This window comes from Chrysoperla carnea, chromosome 4 (assembly GCF_905475395.1).
Source record: "Chrysoperla carnea chromosome 4, inChrCarn1.1, whole genome shotgun sequence".
NCBI lineage: Eukaryota > Metazoa > Arthropoda > Insecta > Neuroptera > Chrysopidae > Chrysoperla > Chrysoperla carnea.
The window spans coordinates 75452184-75471830 of NC_058340.1; the positions used below are offsets into that span (position 1 = coordinate 75452184).

The window sequence follows — 19647 nt, forward strand, 5'->3', positions numbered from 1 at the left end:
GAAAAAATATATCGAGCTGAAATTTTTACAGCGTACTCAGGACGTAAAAAGTGCGGTCAAGTTCGTAAATGAGCATCATAGGTCAATTGGGTCTTGGGTCCGTAGGACTCATCTTGTAAACCGTTAGAGATAGAACAAAAGTTTAAATGTAAAAAATGTTCCTTATAAAAAAATAAAAAACTTTTTGAAACATTTTTTTGTAAACATCACTGTTTACCCACGAGGGCGTTAATTAGGTGCAAATTTTATAGTATGTATTAATATAGGAATATCAGTTGTGTGTGTGTCTATTTAAAAGTGAATATCTTTTGTTATTTACGTGACGTCAACGATTGCGCATCAACACTGTCTATACATGGTATTTCAACAATTAACTAAGTCAATTGTTTGTTTTCACTTGTTATTATTAATTTATCTTCTTAGTCCATAAAAACCAAAAAATATTCATCAATTTTCATCCGCACAATTAGAGTCCCTAGCTATAAAAATAATCATATGTAAAAATGTTTGAGATAACTTTGAGAAAACAGTCTCTCAAATTTCCAACCATTTAGAAATGCCTAGCCGTAGATTTATGTCAACGTAATCTTTACTGTTTTTTCTTTCTACATAATGTTATTTTCTTTTTTATTTGCAATTTTCACAAACGAAAACTTTAAGTTAAATAATATTTAAGTTGTGTAACTTTGACAGTTTCCCTCGTCATAAAAAAAACATACTTTTAATTTTATTTTTAATAAAAGGAATTTTTTTTTATTTTCTTAAGGAGGGTGACTCACTAGTAATAGAAAAAATAAATTAGTAGAAAATGATCCAAATTTTTAGTATGTTGTAGTTAACGATATATATTATTAAATCAAAAAAAAATTTGGGTATCTTATCGATCAATTAAGAAAGTAATTAATTAATTAAAAATACACTAAATAACATAATCATCCTCATATCATGCTATGTTATTTAGTGTATTTTTAATTAATTAATTACTCTCTTAATTGATCGATAAGATACCCAAATTTTTTTTTTGATTTAATAATATATATCGTTAACTACAACATACTAAAAATTTGGATCATTTTCTACTAATTTATTTTTTCTATTACTGGTGAGTCACCCTCCTTAATGGAATTTTTTGTGATGTTTAATAAATGCTTAATAAAACACAACGCAAAAGCAAATCAAAGTCGTCGTACATTATTAAGGAAAATAATAGACGATGGATTTAATTATAAAATTTAAAATAATTTTGTATCGTCTTTAAAAAAGAAAAATATTTACAATTGAAAAGTACCTACTTGATATTCTTTTAATTTAAAATAAACGATTTCGAAATTTCTATCTAACGATCTCCTATTTCCCAAATAGAGCATCTTTCACAGTTTCACTTAAGTAAGTTTAGCGAAATCGACTTATTTTTAGGTCTACTAAAAACGTGGTACACAGTAAGAAATTTTTTGTGGATATCACTATGTCAGTATCGATGTTAGCGCCATACTGATTTGACAATTTAGGAAATAGGGTTTTTCATTTACACAATGATTCTTTTTTGTTTCGGACTGTTTTCAATCAAGTAAAGACATATCTTATATCTTCTATCCTTATCAAAAAGCGCTGCTTGAAAAAGATAAAATATATTTAACTTTCTTAGCTTGAATAATTTTTTGACAACTGTCCGAAACAAAAGCAAATCGATGCGATGGAAAGGTCTATAGTAAGTAACATTAGCAATAGTTATAGTTTACCGCGAAATTTCGAATGTGATCTTTTTACCCTCTAGACTTTATAATTCTTGCTTGAAAAAAGAACTAACAAGTTTTCCAGTAAAGTAACTGTTTTGTTAGAAGGAGGCACCCAGACACCAAACACGTTATAGAATTATTCGATAATTCTAATACTGAAATAAATAATAGAGTATTTGAATTGTTTTAATTATTCAAGTTCATGTCAGTTATCTGTGCTAGAAAATCTAAAAATAAGGGAAAGTATTCCGATGGGCTTTCAAATAAACTGTTCAATTTAGAGTAGAAATATTTATACGGTTATACAGGGTGTTCTAAAAAGAATAGATGTCGCTCTACACGGTAAGAAATTCATAACGTTTACTAGAAAGCTGGTATAGTATTGACACAAAAGTTTATTGTTTAAAAAAAATGCATTCTTTAAGAAGGTAAAATAAGAGTTTAGATTTCAGTTAAGGACCTTAAAAAATGTGACCCATCACCCTGTATGACAGTGCAAAATATCAAATCGATATTTCTCTAAATAACGAAAATATGCGGGTGTCTTCATCTTAAATGCGACACACTGTATATGTATGTGCTGGGTCGAATAAGTGATGAAAGTTTGTATGAAAATTTGTACTGCTTTAAGTACGTATGTATTATACTATGTTTATATGAAATATACATAGTATATTAAGTTTAGTCCCAAGTTTGTAACGCTTAAAAATAATGATGCTAGGAAAAAAATTTTGTCATAGGTGTTCATAGAATCACCTTATTAGTCCATTTCCGGTTGTCCGTTCGTCCGTCCGTCTGTGGACACGATAACTCAAAAACGAAAAAAGATATCGAGCTGAAATTTTTACAGCGTACTCAGGACGTAAAAAGTGAGGTCAAGTCCGTAAATGAGCATCATAGGTCAATTGGGTCTTGGGTCCGTAGAACCCATCTTGTAAACCGTTAGAGATAGAACAAAAGTTTAAATTAGTAAAAAATGTTCCTTATAAAAAATTAAACAACTTTTGTTTGAAACATTTTTTCGCAAACATCACTGTTTACCCGTGAGGGCGCCAATTAGGCGGAAATTTTATAATATGTACTATACTTGATTATCAGTTATGTATGTGTCACATGTTTGTATGTTTGTATCTGATAAAGAAATCAACACTGACTATGCATGGTATTTCAACAATTAACTGAGTCAATTGTTTGTTTTCACTTGTTTAAAATTGAAGTTACATAACAAAGCGAATGGGTAACTGCTAGCTTGGCATAAAAATTTTTTTCAGTCTGTATATAAAAAGCTTTATTCTAATGGGACTAAAAGCTTTTTCCTGTAGGTACATAAACAATAAAATATAAACGAGTTTGTACAGTAATAATTTTCAAAATTATTTAAATTATTCCCAAAACAATTTTATATGCCGAGTTGGAAAATAGTTTCCAGTGAAGGTAAGCATTCCTATATAGAAAAAGTTTTAACTCATGTAACTTTAAACTTCAGAGGACTGTACCAGCATAGTCGTACCATTGACTACAAACTTTGTAATTCCTTAGAGATTTTGTAAATCCTTTTTAAGGATAAATTAGCTGAAAATATTATATTTAAACAAGTGAAAACAAACAATTGATTGAGTTAATTATTGAAATACCTTGTATACAAAGTGTTAAATATTAGTGCTTGCATTATTTTTTTATAAATTAGACGAATTTTTCGAAAATTTTCGATAGTAATCTATAGAATTTTATTTAGAATGTTTCAAAAGACCACTAGTTGAAGCTACTTGCAAATTTTCAACTTTCTATCTCTTATAGTTTTGTCCTAATTTGCGCCCTCACGGATAAAAAGTGACGTTTACGAAAAAATGTTTCAAACAAAAGTTGTTTAATGACGTCACTAACCTATACCTTGTTCTTTGTTTAATTAGGAATTTTAAACAGTCATATTTTACGTACTTCAAAAGATTTAAAAAAAAAAACCAATGGTATTTTTTCTTCACACAAATGCCAATTTGAATGTCCCGGCAATGTATTTTATTTCATTAACTACGTTATTCACAAATAGATGTCAGGAAGAGTCATATTTTGCAGTTTGTGTATCAGTTTTTCCTGAAAACACGAATAAAACGTTGTTTTTTTTTTTTTAAATTAAACCTAGGTAGATCGACTTTTCGACCCTAAAACCCCCTACATACTCAATTTCATGAAAATCGTATATGTATACAAGATACCCTATTGCACGACATGCTAGAGGAAAAAAATCGAGGATCTCTCTATATTAATCCAGGAGTTTAAGTAATAGAATGAACAAAATAACAAATTAATTTACCTGTAAATGATCTAATAACGTTTCTAATCCACGATCACTAATACTGGAACATCGTAAACTTAACGAATGTATATGTTTGGTGGCTAACGGGAACGAATGTACCAAATCCAGGGTATCCTCATCGGCTGCACCCATCAAACAGATTCCATGAAACCCGCGACGTATAAGCGAATTATACAAACGTGCCCGTTCCGCTTGGCCCATTGTACGCATATCACGACACGGTAATGTTGGAATTAAACCGTTCCAATAGCGCGGCGAACGATATAAAATGTCACGCCATTTCGTACACACTTGAGCAAGCACACATCGTTCATACGAATTAAAATATAGAAAAAATCGTGCTAAAAAACGTTCATCAGTCATTAATTGTTCCCAATTTAAGAATAACGGTACAATATTTTTAATTTGATATAAACGATGATGATGTGAACTTTGAAATTTCGCGCCACCTGATTGTATCATGCTAACCATGCCAGCACGTAACGCCATCTGCGTGTTGCCATTGGAGTTAATTATGATTTTTTGCCGTTGTTGTTGCTGATTGTGTGTGGGTAACAATCGTGATGGTTTTTCTGGTGCATGCTGTATATTTATGCTGGCTGTTTGTTGTGTATTGCTGCCCCCACCACAGAAAACATTCGTAACACGTTCCATTACACTTGTTTTCTGTGGTTGCACTGGTATTATTGGCATACTTTGATTTTGATTTTGTGGTGAATTGGATTGATTTTGTGGTTGCGACTCATTTTGTCGATGATGTTTACTGCTACGTAATCCTAAGCCATTGATACGTTTTGACAGTTCAGCAGAAGCACGCTCTACAACACCTTGCGCTGATATCGATGACATATTTCCCCTCTTTTGTTTTTACACACAAAAAAAAACTTCACTTGTTTTTTTTAAATAATTATTTTTAATTTAACGAGCATTTTTGAATTTTTTTTTTTATTAATATATAAATTGTTTGAACATAAACAACAAAAAACAACACTTGGATGGAGAGCTTTTAAGCTTTGAGTTGAAGTTGAAAAGCTTCACTGGCACTGCACACTGCACTGCATTTGATGGATAGACAAGACGTACCTTGTCCGTGTGTGTGCTTTTCAAAGTGGTGACAGTAAGTCTCGTTCAGAAGCACAAGCATATAAAACAACCAACGTTTTTCTATTTGTCGTTTCCCCGATCATCGATATCACGACCAAACGGTAACGTCCGAATGGCGTCGCGACGTCCGTGGTCGATATATGTGCAATACAGGTCTGTATTTAGTACGATTTTTCGACTTAATATCAAATATGCTTAGTTTTTTACCTTTCATAATCAAACTCAAGGAATTTTTTTTAGATGTGTTCATTCATCTAAATGCAGAACCGGGCCGAAACCGTAATTCATTATAATATTAAGACAGGCATTTTAGGAATTATATTTTACTTTCAATTACTAGTTTATTATTTAAACAGGATTTATAAGAATTTTTAACGCGCTTTTATTAGCTTTGCATTGTAGCCATGTAACGAAATCTTTGAACGTGAGATGCACGCGCTTAAAAATGTATCTTTTTCATATATTATGACAAGGACGCAGGCGAACTCCAGTCTTATCTCTCATTCATCATACCGCAAGGTTTGGGTCATGGCGTTCTCTAGTTGTATAAACTATGAATTGTCATAATAGATGACGTCGTCCTGATTCATAGCGCACGGTTCTGAAGTTTTTTTATGTCACAATTTTTTTAAGCGAGTATATTTATTGCAAAACAGTTTTAATTGGAAATATTTTATTATAGGACTCATTTTTTGGGTCCCTACAATCGATTCGACTTGTTTTTGGTATATCGAAAAATTTACTGGAAGTATCTATTTATTTTTTGTTACAAAATACGTCTCTGCTTTTATTTTACAAATAGATGTTGTGATTATTAGACAAAGACATATATATAAAATATGAGCTACACATGATAATCTATTCTTTGTTCACATTCAATGCACATGAATACTATACGTTAAAATGAGATAGCGATAATTATTTCATTATAATACATTGACGTTCTATATATCTATGTTTGTTGCACACACGCCATTATTAGCTTCATTCGTATAATAACTCTGCATACTTCAAATGAACATTGCGATATCAATGCGATCAATAATAAATTATGCTGATATAATTTTTATTATAGTTTTTCCCACTTATGCAGTAAAATGCTGATACAAGGAAATTGTATTTATAAAAGAATTTCCTTTAATTCCTTTTTTTTTGAACTCTAAAATTAGAGTAAAATTATAATTTAATTACAATTCAAATTTTTTTAATATTAATTTCTTTCAAAAATGATTCATTTAGTGCTGCCCTCTTATGGTCAATCTCAAAACAAAATCATAATCTACTCAATTAGGAATTTTAATTTTAAAAAATAAAAATATTTTTATTTCTAAGAATATAGTTCTATCAATTTTTAAAAATGGAAATTTTACAGTCTTTTCGATTTAGGAATTAACTTTATATTCCAATTTAGTAATTTAATGCTGCCATCTGTAGTGAGTGAATTTTAAAACGAAAACAAATTTATTAAAAAGTTAGTTTTTAATAAATACAACAGATGGCAATAAATGTTCTTTAATTGCTTTTTGAATTTTGAATTTAATGCAATTGTTGTATAAAGTCTCACATAGTTGTGTTTTAACAAGTGAAAACGAATAATTGACTGAGTTCATTGTTGAAATACTCTGAGCACGCTATAAAAATTTCAGCTTGATATCTCTTTTAGTTTTTTGTCGATTTTCGAATACTCGTTTTTTACGGAAGCCTGAATGTCTCAACAGCTTTTTTTTTTAAAGTGTCCACCCACAAATATAAAACCAACTAGTTCACTTTCAACAAGTGCGCTTGTGACTTGTGGGACATTATGGAAACAAACCTTTTTGAAAATGTCAGTAGGTAATGACTATTCTTTAATTAGCCACTACCGAAACTGTCTGGAATTATTAATTTTTGTATGTCCAGATTTAATGCTAATAATTAAATTTAATGATAATGTTTATAATTTGTCTTACGTAGTTAGTTAAAAATTTTTATTAATATTATTTTAAAAATATAATGCTTTAATTAGCTTTTTCCTCAGAAGATTAAAAAAAGATCCGATAGATGGCAGGAAATAAAAATATAGGAAATCAAAATATTTTTACCTACCCTAGTTCTGCCATCTATCGGATCTTCTGAGGAAAAAGGCTAATTAAAGCATTATATTTTTTAAATAATATTAATAAAAATTTTTAACTAACACGTAAGAAAAATTAACTACGTAAGACAAATTATAAACATTACCATTAAATTTAATTATTATCATTAAATCCGGACATACAATAATTAATAATTCCAGACAGTTTCGGTAGTGGCTAATTAAAGAATAGTCATTACCGACTGACATTTTCAAAAAGGTTTGTTTCCATAATGCCCCAGAAGTCACAAGTGCACTTGTTGAAAGTGAACTAGTTGGTTTTATATTTGTGAAACTTTTAAAAAAAAGCTTTTGAGACATTCAGGCTTCCGTACTTTTTAATACCAGTCTTGACATCTACATGTGTAAAGTGGTATTACGTAATAAGAAAATTGCGCTGTAAGTTTGAAAACTTCATTAATGAAAAATTTATTAATTTATGGTGTTATGTGTGAAAAGTCACGTAGACAAATATTTCATTCATACTTTCTTCTTACAAAGAAGCAAATTGCGCATGTTTTATTTTATAACTTTCAATAAAACCTTTTTTGAGGTTAACTCCAAAAATAAAAGAATATTCAAATCTTGATCATTAGCCAAGGCTATATCAAATTTTAAAACCATGTGTTAAAACCTTCGCACAATGAGTGAAGAAAGTGGAACAATTGTGGTGCGTGCAAAACCTCAACGTAAAATCATTAAAGCTCCCGTAAAGTTTATTACAAAAATTCCCGATGAATTATTAAATGATGAAAAATTAAAAAAAGCCATTAGTGCTTTACCACAAAATTATAATTTTGAAATACCGAAAACGATATGGCGTATACGACAAACTGGTGCGAAACGTGTTGCACTTCAAATGCCCGAAGGTTTATTAATGTTTTCCACAACGATAGCTGATATTATTGAAGATTTCACTGAAGCTGAAACGATAATTATGGGTGATGTAACATATGGAGCTTGTTGTGTCGATGACTACACGGCGAAAGCTTTGGAAGTAGATCTTCTGGTACATTATGGACACAGTTGTTTAATTCCAATTGATCAAACTGCAGGGATTAAAGTGTTGTACATTTTTGTGGATATCAAAATTGATCCGTTACATTTTATTGAAACGATTAAGTTAAATTTTGTGACCGCGAAACGTTTGTGTTTAGTTAGTACGATCCAATTTGTTGTGACTTTACAGTCCGTGGCAAATGAGTTAAGACAATTAGGCTATGATGTAAAAGTGCCTCAAATTAAACCGTTATCTCCAGGTGAAATTTTAGGTTGTACGGCCCCCGTAGTTAATTGTACAGACATTTTAATTTATTTGGGTGATGGTAGATTTCATTTAGAGGCTGCAATGATTGCAAATCCAAAATTAGAGGCATACCGTTATGATCCTTACTCGAAAGTGTTTTCACGTGAGGAATACGATCATAGTTCAATGCGAAAAGTTCGTTCGAATGCAATTGAACAAGCAAAAAGTGCAAAGACGTTTGGATTAATTTTAGGAACATTAGGTCGACAGGGTAGTTCGAAAGTTATGGAAAATTTAGCACAAAGGTTAATAGATTTAAATAAGAAATATGTAACAATTTTACTGTCGGAAATATTCCCTAGTAAATTGGATTTATTGGAGGATGTGGATGCATTTATTCAAATTGCATGTCCACGATTATCAATTGATTGGGGTTTGGCATTTAAGAAACCATTGCTAACACCCTATGAAGCGGCTGTAGTCTTAGGTGATGCTGAATGGAAAGCGAATCCGGATGATATTGATGGAACACGATATCCGATGGATTTTTATGCTAATGCTAGTCTTGGTCCTTGGACTCCAAATCATAAACCTGAACCAAAAGTGGAAGTTGAAAATAAGGATAAATTATGCTGTGGGAACTGTAAGAAATAAGAGAAAAATGTGGCTAACTTCAAATCATAAACCTGAACCAAAAGTGGAAGTTTGCGAAAAGAAAAAAAGGCTGCAAAAAATGCTGTAGAATCTGGTTTTTAGTTTAATAATTTATGGAATTTGTATTTTTAAAATAAATTATTTTATATTTAATGAATCTTTTTTGGTTGATGATCCTTGCAAGTTTAATTACAGTTGTTTAAACACCGTACGTTAATTTCCGCTACGAATAAATGCTTACTTCGGCGCAATGTTAGAGATAATTACTAGCTAATAATTACCGTATATAATCAAGCTATCAATCGTAAAATTGACGGTTTTTTCGTCAAAAGTATTCGATTTTTGAATTTTCAAAAACTAATTTCTAAACCATTTCAAAAAAAGTTGCGCACTCTCGCCAAACAATGTTTACGTGGAAATAAGAAAATTCCAACTTAAATAATCTTACAGCGGCAGATCAACTACGCCATCTGATTCAGAAAACCGGGCTGGATAGTCAAGAGTTGGGTACGTCTCATGGTCGAACAAGCCACTCCCTCTCTCTATTGAGGAACACACACATTATTATTGGAAATTCCGCTCATTGATAAAATGATTCCGCCTTTCGCGCTGATCATAAGTTTCTCCAAAGATTGGAAATCTGTTTTTTAAAAAAATTATATGCATCGTCCGGGAATCGAACCCGGGCCGCCCGCGTGGCAGGCGAGCATTCTACCACTGAACCAACGATGCTCTTATGTTTTACAATACAAATGTAGCTATTATTGTGGATCTTAGAAATATTATTCGATTTCCAGAAATTCGGATTCAAAAAAATAAAAATATTTACTAAAATTATTAACGGTGTTAAAATAAAGCTTTGTCATAAGTTTAAAAAAGTGGATCCAATCGTGAGAGTAAATGTGGTTTTGGATTTTTTGTTGAATAAACTTTGCTTTATTACAATAAAACTTGAAATTTACCCAGAGTAACCTTTGAGAAAGTTGTGGCCACGTCTAAATGGGTATATTCGTTCCTGCGTTAGACTTGGTTTCTGATTAAACAATTTCAAAGATCGTAAACACTTCCATTCTGAAATTTAATAGCAAAATATGGAAAACAATCAACTTTTAAAAAAAGAACGTTTTATTTAAAGAAAATGATTCATGTTACAGTTAAACTAATTCTTAAAACATTTTTATAGAAAATAAGAATATACTTTGAGCATTCAAACAATTTTTAAACCTTGCATACTTTTTTCAATTGCAAACAAATCCCAAATAACGAGTTGTCCATCCAGACCGGATGTACTAATTTTACTAGCATCCTGTTTTGTCCCTTTATACAAACACACACACGTAATCGCATTCTGATGAATTGATTCTAAATTCGTGTCATTCGTTTCAATACGGGCATTACGATCCAACGATTGAAACTTCTTCATTGCTGATAATCCACCAGCTTCTTTTTTCTGCGAATTATCAATTTTCCCAGCGAAAACCAATTGACCGTTCGAATTGAGTGTATAAATTAATGGAATACAACTATGACCCGCTGCAATTATGGAATTATTCGTTATCCATAAACAACTTAAAAATGGTAAATATTCTGTGCGAAGTTTTGATACAGCGAAATTTTTGGTGGCATCTACAACGTTAATCGAACTATCATGACCCACCCAACATAGTTTATTCCCATCAGCGGAGAAACTAACGCTATGAATCCAACCGCCACCGGATTTTGAATTTGGTATCTCGTATAATAATTGTCCTAAGGCCATTTTAGGGCCCCATGGAGAAGGTGTATTCGCTTCGTCGATATCTTTAATATATGCAGAAAAAACACGTACTCGGAAATCAGTTGAGCCGGCTACAAGTAACAAGTTACTCGGATGCCAGTCTAATGTTGTAATTGTCGAACGAATTGGTTTCTTAATGTGTTTCGAAACCCACCAATCGTTTTCCGCTTCGAAATAGCACACAGAAATTAATCGAGCACCACAACCCACAGCGAATTTATTTTCCAATGGAGACCATTTTACACAAGTGGCTGCACGGTTTATCCGTAACAGAACTAAAGTTGGTTTCCATTTTTGATCCTCGTCTTGAGTCCATACATAAGCGTTTCGATCAACGGCACACGTAACGATACGATTTGTTTTCGGGGCCCAATCAATACCCATTACGCGTAAATCGTGGCGATTTAGTATGTCCAACGGTTTCGATTCGGGTGTATTATCTCGAGCATCGTAAATATGAACTTCGTGGTTATTTGGCGAAAATGCAATTTCTACAACCGAAAAAAACCAAATGAATATAAAAAAAGGTTTATTATTTTTATTTATTAAAAGAAAATACTTACGGCTGCGATCATGGTTCCATGCATGGCATGTAATCGGGCAAACTACACTACCAAATCGAAATTTTTCAGTCATTTTTTGTTGTTTTTTCAAAAATCAAAATAAGCCGACTACAGTAAAATTAGGTTATAATTAGAACAGATCTTTTATTGAAGGAAATTCGCGGACTATGGTCTGTCTACACGAATTCCCAAAAAAGATTCACACAATTTAGTTGGAATTAATGAATAATAATTCAAAAAATATAAATATTTTTGTAGATTTTCGTATGAACACACCCAATTTTGGTTTCTAGTCGATGACTGATCACTGATTAGTGATTATTATAGTGATGTAACGAGTCTACTTCAATAACTTTAAGGGCCCCCGCAGACTGCAGACTTTTTATCGGCCGATAGTTTAGTCGGGTTGGGCTGAAAGTGCGCACACCGAGCCAACTAAACAGTTTGGTTGGTGAACAGGGCGCAGACTATCCAACAGCCGGCCGACTATTCTCGAACTAGTTTGTAACTGTCTGTTGAAGCGGTCGCACAATGAAAATATTGCCCAGGAAAATTATTGGTCTCATCATACTCCGGAGGAGGAAAATCAACAAGAGATTCCGAGAGTATCAGGTGCATCCCATTCTCAGTGATAGATTAGTTAGTGGAAAATTTTACACTATGCATGCCAAATTACTTGATTACCCGAAAAAAATTTCCGCCTATTATTGAATGAGCATTACCAGCTTCAATGAACTTTTCAAGCTAATTTGACCAGCAATAGCGAAGGAGGATACAAATTTAAGACTTTCTATACCTGTGGAAGAGCCAAATCACAGAGCGAACTGAGCTATCGGCCGACTAAACAATCGTCATGTATGCGCAGGCGTGTATGCGCCAATACTGATTAAAAAGTCGGCCGATAGTTGGCCGACAGATTTGTTTGAATGTAATCGGGTAGCCCATTAAACTTTTTTATCGGCCGATACTGAATCGCTTTAGTGTGCGCATATGCATTCCTCTCCATACTGATTAATAAGCCGACCAAACTATCGGCCGATAAAAAGTCTGCAGTCTGCGGGGGCCCTTAAATGTTTATATCATTATTTTATGTATAGTTCAAACGTATTATAAAAACAAGTGGAAACAAACAATTGACTGAGTTAATTGTTGAAATACCATGTATAGACAGTGTTGATGACGTAGTCATTTGTTTTTTGACGTCACGTAAATAAAAAAAGATATCCACTTTTAAATGGCCACACACACATAACTGATTTTCCCATATTAATACATACTACAAAATTTGCACTTAATTAGCGCCCTCGTGGGTAAACAGTGATGTTTACAAAAAAATGTTTCAGACAAAAGTTGTTTATTTTTTCATGAGGAACATTTTTTACGCTTAAATTTTTGTTCTATCTCTAACGGTTTACAACATGGGTCCTACGGATTCAAAACCCAATTGACCTATATTGCTCATTTACGAACTCGACCTCACTTTTTACGTTCTGAGTACGCTATAAAAATTTCAGCTTGATATCTCATTTCGTTTTTGAGTTATCGTGTTGACAGACAGACGGACAGACAACCGGAAATGGTCTACTATTTACCGATATATTCTCTGACATATGCAGACGAAGATTCGTAGCATCACTACATGATTAATGAATGAAGTAGATTTTGGAATCATTTGAAATAGAGGTTACGTACGATTAAATTTTACGAAAAAATCTTCAAAACATTTTTTTACAAAACATGTTTGAAATGATTTATTTAAAAGTTATTTGAATTTTTTAATTTATGTGAAAAAACATTGTAAATCATAAGAACAAAGGAAAAAAACTAGAAAAAACCTTAACCTGTGATGTGATTACTGTGATTAAAACTTTTAACAGATCTGCGATGTAAAATTTAAATTAATTCTAAATTGAAAATTTATGATATCCTTTTTTTTTTTAAATCCAAAAATGTTTAAAACTTGCTTTCTATTGAAATATTCTAAAACAACATTTTCACGTTAGCAAGATAATGGTGAATGAAATTTATAAGAAATCAAAAGCTGAAAATTTTATTGAACAATTGAATGCTAAAAATGCTAAAAAAGTTGCGTTGCTTTTAGTGCTTGGATTTGTTGCTTATCATGGCATGCTTCATTTACGATTTGGTAAGTGTTTAAAAACGATATCATTCAACTAAGTTCGATTTTCTATATTTGTTTTGTTTTTAGGGATCGATTCCTGTAAATGGTTACTCTCAGATGGCAGATATAAAGCTGATCAAGAATGGCAACCTTTTGGTTGTATGTTACATCGATATTCACATATGTACGTTTATTTTGAATCTATTCTAGCCCAGTAAAATAAAAGATTTTCTGTTTAAAAAATCCATGTGAAGTTTTTCACCGGGATTATCTTTATTCGGAAACAATGTGGCAGGTTTAGCTATTATAAAATTTTTTCGTTAGTTAATTTTACATAAAAAAGGTTTTATACAAAATTTCTGTAGAAGTAATAAATAGTTTTGGAAATATTTAACTGAGAAAAGTTAGGATAAGTCGTAGGTCCCTTGATGCCTCACTTAACCAGGTTCCACTGTATTTTATAAAATAAACCAGCAGCTGCCCGCGAATTATGTATTTTTGTTAAATCTAAATTTATTTTCTAGCGATACTCGACGATGGCTTAAAACCTTCTGCTTTTATGTAAAATTAACTGACATAAACTTAATAGTTTACGAGATTTGAAAAAAAAAAAACTTATTTTCGAGACCTTTGACTTTGAATAATTTTTTTAACGCTCATGATTTTGCAATGGAGTTTTCATAGGTCATTTCTTGCATCCAAATAAAGATAATCCAGGAGAAAAAACTTCACTTGGATTTTTTAAGAAGAACGGCTGTTTTATTGTCTTCTTTTTCTGGGCTATTAGTCATACTGCCTCCGAAAATATGAGATTTCGCTAAGATCGCTAAGATGTCAGCGCAACGAGTAAAAAAGTGTAAACCATACTTGTGTTAGACTCAGCTGACTTTTTCATTGAATGAAAAGACAAAAGATGCCTACTATAATGTATGTATGTATGGTATGCAAATCACAATATTGTAAACAACATTCCCGTTAAATATTGTATGTCTATGCGAGCTAACACCTACAGTTCTTTGCTTTATCGCTAGAGCTTTTCTTAGCATTAAAATCCCATAGTGTGACTAATTCAATCAAACAGTATTTTTGTAAAATGTGTAATATATTTTCTAGCGATACTCGACGATGTTTACGATACCTAGCATTTTGGGATATTCACAATCATTTTGTATTTATCGGCGATTCTCGTGTTTATCAATTGTATGAAACGTTTATCAATCATCTTCAAATGCACGACGATTCCACAATATTTACCACCGAAAAATCTAAAATGAATTTGCTTAGCGATCATAATTTTATGGATGCAAAATTACGTGTTAAAGTTGAATATATTTATCGTACTACAATTTCTACACAATTTGTGGAAGATTTTCATCGGTAAGATTTTTTTTTTAAATGTTACAATTATTCTGTTATGGGACAGAAATACCCTTATTTCAGCTCTGTTACGCCTGAGACGCAAAGTACGGAAATCGCATTTAAAAAATGTCAAAATTAGGTACATTTTAGGTGCTAGTTAGATATCAAAGTCAGAAATTAGGTGCTCTGTAATAAATAGAATAATGCGGTGTCCGGAAGTAGAGTACTCCTGTCCCACTTTATTTTTGACTGGCTCCCATAAAAATCTACTAGCGAGGAGTTGATTCCTGGGTCCATATCGATATTTTTACGGAATAATCACGGATAACTTCTTTATTTTTCTAGATTAGATAATTACACCTTTTCTCTTTTTGTAGTTGGCAAAGGGAGAAAATTCCACCATCTGTAATTATAGCTGGATGCGCAACAACAATTATAAAAGAATCGAATGCATCGATGATTGCGCTAAAAGATTACAGCGTGAATTTAACTCGACTTGTTCAACCCATCGATGAATTAAAATCGAAAAATACACGAGTATTGTGGGCATTACAGGAACCTGTTAACAAGGATAAAATGTTGGAAACATTTGGTCCGGATGCTGTGACCAATGAACAAATTGATTTATTTAATAAGGCTGCTATAGAAGTAAGTAGACGAAGAGTTAAACTGTTCATAATACAAAAAACAAAAAATTGAAATGATTTCTTTCTGATTCTCTTCAAGGTTTTAACATATTCTTCGGCTGAACTATGGTGGAGTATACGTCTTGTTGCACAAGGTTTATTAGCGGAAAGTGTCGATGGTCTACATTTAGGCGCGAGAGCTCGCCAACATGCCATTCAAATTTTATTAAATATGTATTGTAACGATCATATGAATTTTAAAGATGGCAGTTGTTGTAGTTCTCGAGAACGAAGCACAACTTTACAGTATGTGACCTTCGGTGTAATGGGTGTGTGGTAAGTTGATTCAAGTTAAAAATGACTATGATAGGTTCTTACTAACCACCTACTGCCGTACGTCCTTAAATGAGCTGGCGGAACGAATGAATGTAGACCTGGTATGGGTACCGGGAAACAGGGACATTCCAGGAAATTGTGAAGCCGGCGAGCTTGCCAGAAATGGAACGATGCTGCCGGACACAAGCATCAATAAATACCCGGGAGGTCCATTTGCGAACTGCAAGTTACTCCTGAAATAGGATATTCTGAAAAAGGCCAATCTTAGATGGAGGGAAGAACGTACTTGTGGTACTACAAGACAGATATGGTCTGAGTACAATCGCAGGCGTTCCGAAGTTCTCATATCATTTCCAAGGGCCTCTGTTCGCAAAGTTGTTGCGGCTATCACAGGACACTGGCTTGGCGGCAAGCATACTGAACGCTTAGGCCTGGCAGTGTATCACGACTACTGCAGGAGCTGTCACGACGAGGAGGAGACAATGTCTCATCTTCCCTGTCACTGCCCAGCTCTTGTCATGAGGAGATGGACTTACTTGAGCCAGTCTCTCTTTGACGACCTCTCCGACCTAAAGTCAGTCGACGTCAAAGCCCTCCTGCTGTTCTTAAACAGCTCCAAATGGTTCATGGAGTAGTGGGCGGGGATGGGCCAACCCATTTACGGTATCACAACGGACCCTATGGTCTAAGTGTGTCCCACCCCAGGACAGCCACTCTAACTTAACCTAACCTAACCTACTAAGCACCTATGAACAATACGATAAAAAGGTTGTTGTCGCAAATTTCTTTTCTATTTTAGTGTATTGTTGGTTGATGTAATTTTAAACACCCTGTATATTTCTCCAAAAAGTTTTTAAAAAGTTTGTTTCGCTTTTTTTTTTTTTTTTGACTGAAGTTTCAGTTTTGGTTTTGTTTGTCCGTTTAGTGTAAAACCGGCATTAACTTTTCCGTTAAGTTATGTTTTGCACTTTAGAATTTTTTCTTCGACCCGATAAAATTTTTTGTTTCTCGATATCATGCTTTCGAGCTTTATCAATGGATCATTCATAAACTCCCTGGATTAATAAGTGCAAACGAATTTTTTACTTTCCATTTCAGTAACAAGAAAAAAGCTATAAAATCCGATGTTTTTTTTTAGCGTATTGGTTGCGTGTATCTTGATAATACGGCGCTGGATACTTAATTTACGTGGAATTGTAATTGTTTCATACACACCACTGAACGAGGCTACACAAGCACTAGGACCTGGACCCCCGTCAAAGGACTGCTACACATTATTTACATCATTAGCCACCGTTTCGCTAATAATGTTTTACTTTTTCCTGTGCGATCGTACAAATTTCTTTATGAAAGAGAATAAATATTATTCGGAGTTTAGTTTTTGGATACCCGTCGGGTACATGTGTGTATTAGGATTATTTTTTACCGAAGATTCACGTTATACAAAAATTTTACATCACGATCAAACAGACGAATCGAAAGGTTGGATGCAACTAGTCATTTTAATTTATTACATGACGGGAGCGAGTCGGGTTTTACCGATTTACATGGTTGTCCATTTATTAATCTCTGGATATTTATTTTTAGCTGGTTTTGGACACTTTTCATACGCTTGGAAGAGTGGTGATTTTTCCCTAGTTCGATTATGTCAAGTTTTATTTCGATTTAACTTCATAACCTTCATTTTATGTCTCTGTATGAATCGACCGTATCAATTTTACGATTTTGTCCCAACTTTATCGTTCTGGTACGTCATGCTATATTTACTCCTACTCATGCCTCCACAAATCTCTGCTCAGTCAAGTGAAAGTAATCCTTTGAGTTATTTGTACTTAGTTCTAAAATTTGTTGGATTTTTCACTTTTGTAACAATCCTATACATGTCGGAAGTATTTTTCGAGAAAGTTTTCGTAACACGACCATGGAAAGCTTTGTTTGTGACCATCGACGATGATATACGACAATGGTGGTCTCGCTGGAAAATCGATCGATATTCTATAAGTTATGGTGCTGTGTTTGCGATAATTTATTTTATAGCGCAACGATATAATCTAGTTGAGGATTCCAATCATAGTAATTTATTTCCGAAGCGTATCGCTTTAACTGTGGCCCTGTTTGCGTTAATCGGTATCGGAAGCTACACAATTTTTATATTTTTATGTCACAATCAGCTCGAATGTGACGAGATCCATAGTTATATTAATTTTGTACCGATTATCAGTTATCTAGCGTTACGGAATATTTCGGGTGTGATTCGAGCACGCTATTCTAGTTTATTCGCATGGTTTGGACGAATTTATTTAGAATTGTTTATTAGCCAATCACATATTTGGCTCGCAGCTGACACACATGGAGTTTTAGTTTTAATACCAAGTTATCCGGTTCTTAATGTCATTGTGACGTCATTTATTTATGTTTGCGCATCGCATGAATTGAATCGTTTAACAAATGTGTTGTTGCCGTATGCGGTACCATCTGATTGGAAATTGGTCTTGCGAAATGTTGTTTTATTTGTTGCTGTTTTAATACCAATTGGATGTCAAGCTGGAATGTTTTAATCTTGAAAATTATTCTAGTAATCTATTATCTTGGTCTCAGGATTTTTAACCCCCTGGCGCAAAAAGAGGGATGTTATAAGTTTGACCCCTACGTGCGTGTGTATCTGTCTGTGGCATCGCAGCTTGTATCTGTCTGTGGCATCGCAGCTCCTTAACGGATGAACTGATTTTGATTTTCCTTTTTTTGAAAGATAATCTAATTGCGAGTGTTCGTAGTTATGTTTCAAGAAAATCGGTTCAGTTTGGAGAGAGCTATAAGAAAAAAGAGTGCGGTCGTGGGACCTCGTTAGGGACGAAATTCCTTACGAAACCCTTTAAGACAGCTAACTTTATTAAATATCCTGCGTATCAAAATCATAGAAAAGAATTTTTTTCAAAATTTAGATTTAATTGCTATGAATTATTGGACCATCATTTTAAAACAATGCTCAGTTGTGCCCTTTTTTAATAAAACAATCAAGGCTTAAAATAATCCTTCTTAATACTAGCTATTATTCATGTTCCTAATAAACGTAGTATTTAACAGTGTCGAAAATTTGTATAAAAATAATCTTCTTTCTCTTTCCGGGAGCCTAGAAAATTTTTAATTACGTGCCTAGCTTAATTTTACCCAAAATTCAACTGTGTCCGTCGTCCTCCGATACTTAAGTTCTAAGTTGTTATTTTAATTTTAAATTGATCGTTTAATTAAAACTTTTCCAAACTTCTGAAAGTTTTCCATCTGAAATGACTGTCAAATACTACACCTGACCCTAGACCTATAATAAAAACCAGTCTTTTTGAGTCAATACTTTATTACATTCCAATTAACTGAAAACTTCAACTTTCTTTTGGACTTCGATTTTCGCTATAAATTTAGTCAATAAGTCAAAATTTGTACAGAGCTCTGGTGCTATTTTAAAAAAAGTATTTTTTTAAAAAGACATATCCTTTAAATCAAATTTAAAAAAGAGGGGGAATCTTTTTTCTATTTGAAAATAAACCAAAGAATTTGTTTTAGGTTGTTTGCGTAGCGCGCACGAAATATAAATTTATTTCACTGTAATATTTATTTTAGATTTATTTTAAATATCAACATTATTTTTTATGGAAATAAAAAACACATATTGTAAATTTGCAGTTGTAAGTAATAAATCGAA

General features: G+C 32.8%; 4 protein-coding genes and 1 non-coding gene across 5 annotated transcripts in view; 2 read left to right on the plus strand and 3 right to left on the minus strand.

Annotated features, from left to right (window-relative positions):
- LOC123298011 (F-box/LRR-repeat protein 16) overlaps window positions 1-4928 on the minus strand; it is a 66414-nt gene extending 61486 nt beyond the window's left edge. The window contains exon 1 of the mRNA XM_044879873.1: window positions 4048-4928. Within this exon, the coding sequence (XP_044735808.1) occupies window positions 4048-4899 (852 nt within the window). The 5' untranslated portion in view covers window positions 4900-4928. The remainder of the gene's footprint in view (window positions 1-4047) is intronic.
- A 2756-nt stretch (window positions 4929-7684) lies between these two features.
- LOC123297656 (2-(3-amino-3-carboxypropyl)histidine synthase subunit 1) lies at window positions 7685-9296 on the plus strand. The gene has a single exon (XM_044879404.1). It carries the CDS (start codon window positions 7911-7913, stop codon window positions 9165-9167), a length of 1257 nt encoding a protein of 418 aa, XP_044735339.1. The 5' UTR covers window positions 7685-7910; the 3' UTR covers window positions 9168-9296.
- A 532-nt stretch (window positions 9297-9828) lies between these two features.
- Window positions 9829-9899, minus strand: Trnag-gcc. Its single transcript has one exon. It is a non-coding gene; the product is annotated as a tRNA-Gly (tRNA).
- Window positions 9900-10271: 372 nt separating this feature from the next.
- On the minus strand, window positions 10272-11811 carry LOC123297552 (actin-related protein 2/3 complex subunit 1A-B). Its single transcript, XM_044879260.1, has 2 exons — window positions 11508-11811; window positions 10272-11435 (listed from the first exon to the last, which is right to left on the minus strand). Exons 1-2 carry the CDS (start codon window positions 11578-11580, stop codon window positions 10375-10377), a joined length of 1134 nt encoding a protein of 377 aa, XP_044735195.1. The 5' UTR covers window positions 11581-11811; the 3' UTR covers window positions 10272-10374.
- Window positions 11812-13427: 1616 nt separating this feature from the next.
- LOC123299070 (N-acetylneuraminate 9-O-acetyltransferase) lies at window positions 13428-19520 on the plus strand. Its single transcript, XM_044881226.1, has 6 exons — window positions 13428-13653; window positions 13717-13813; window positions 14743-15006; window positions 15366-15636; window positions 15715-15950; window positions 17089-19520. Exons 1-6 carry the CDS (start codon window positions 13518-13520, stop codon window positions 18506-18508), a joined length of 2424 nt encoding a protein of 807 aa, XP_044737161.1. The 5' UTR covers window positions 13428-13517; the 3' UTR covers window positions 18509-19520.
- The last annotated feature ends 127 nt before the right edge of the window (window positions 19521-19647 follow it).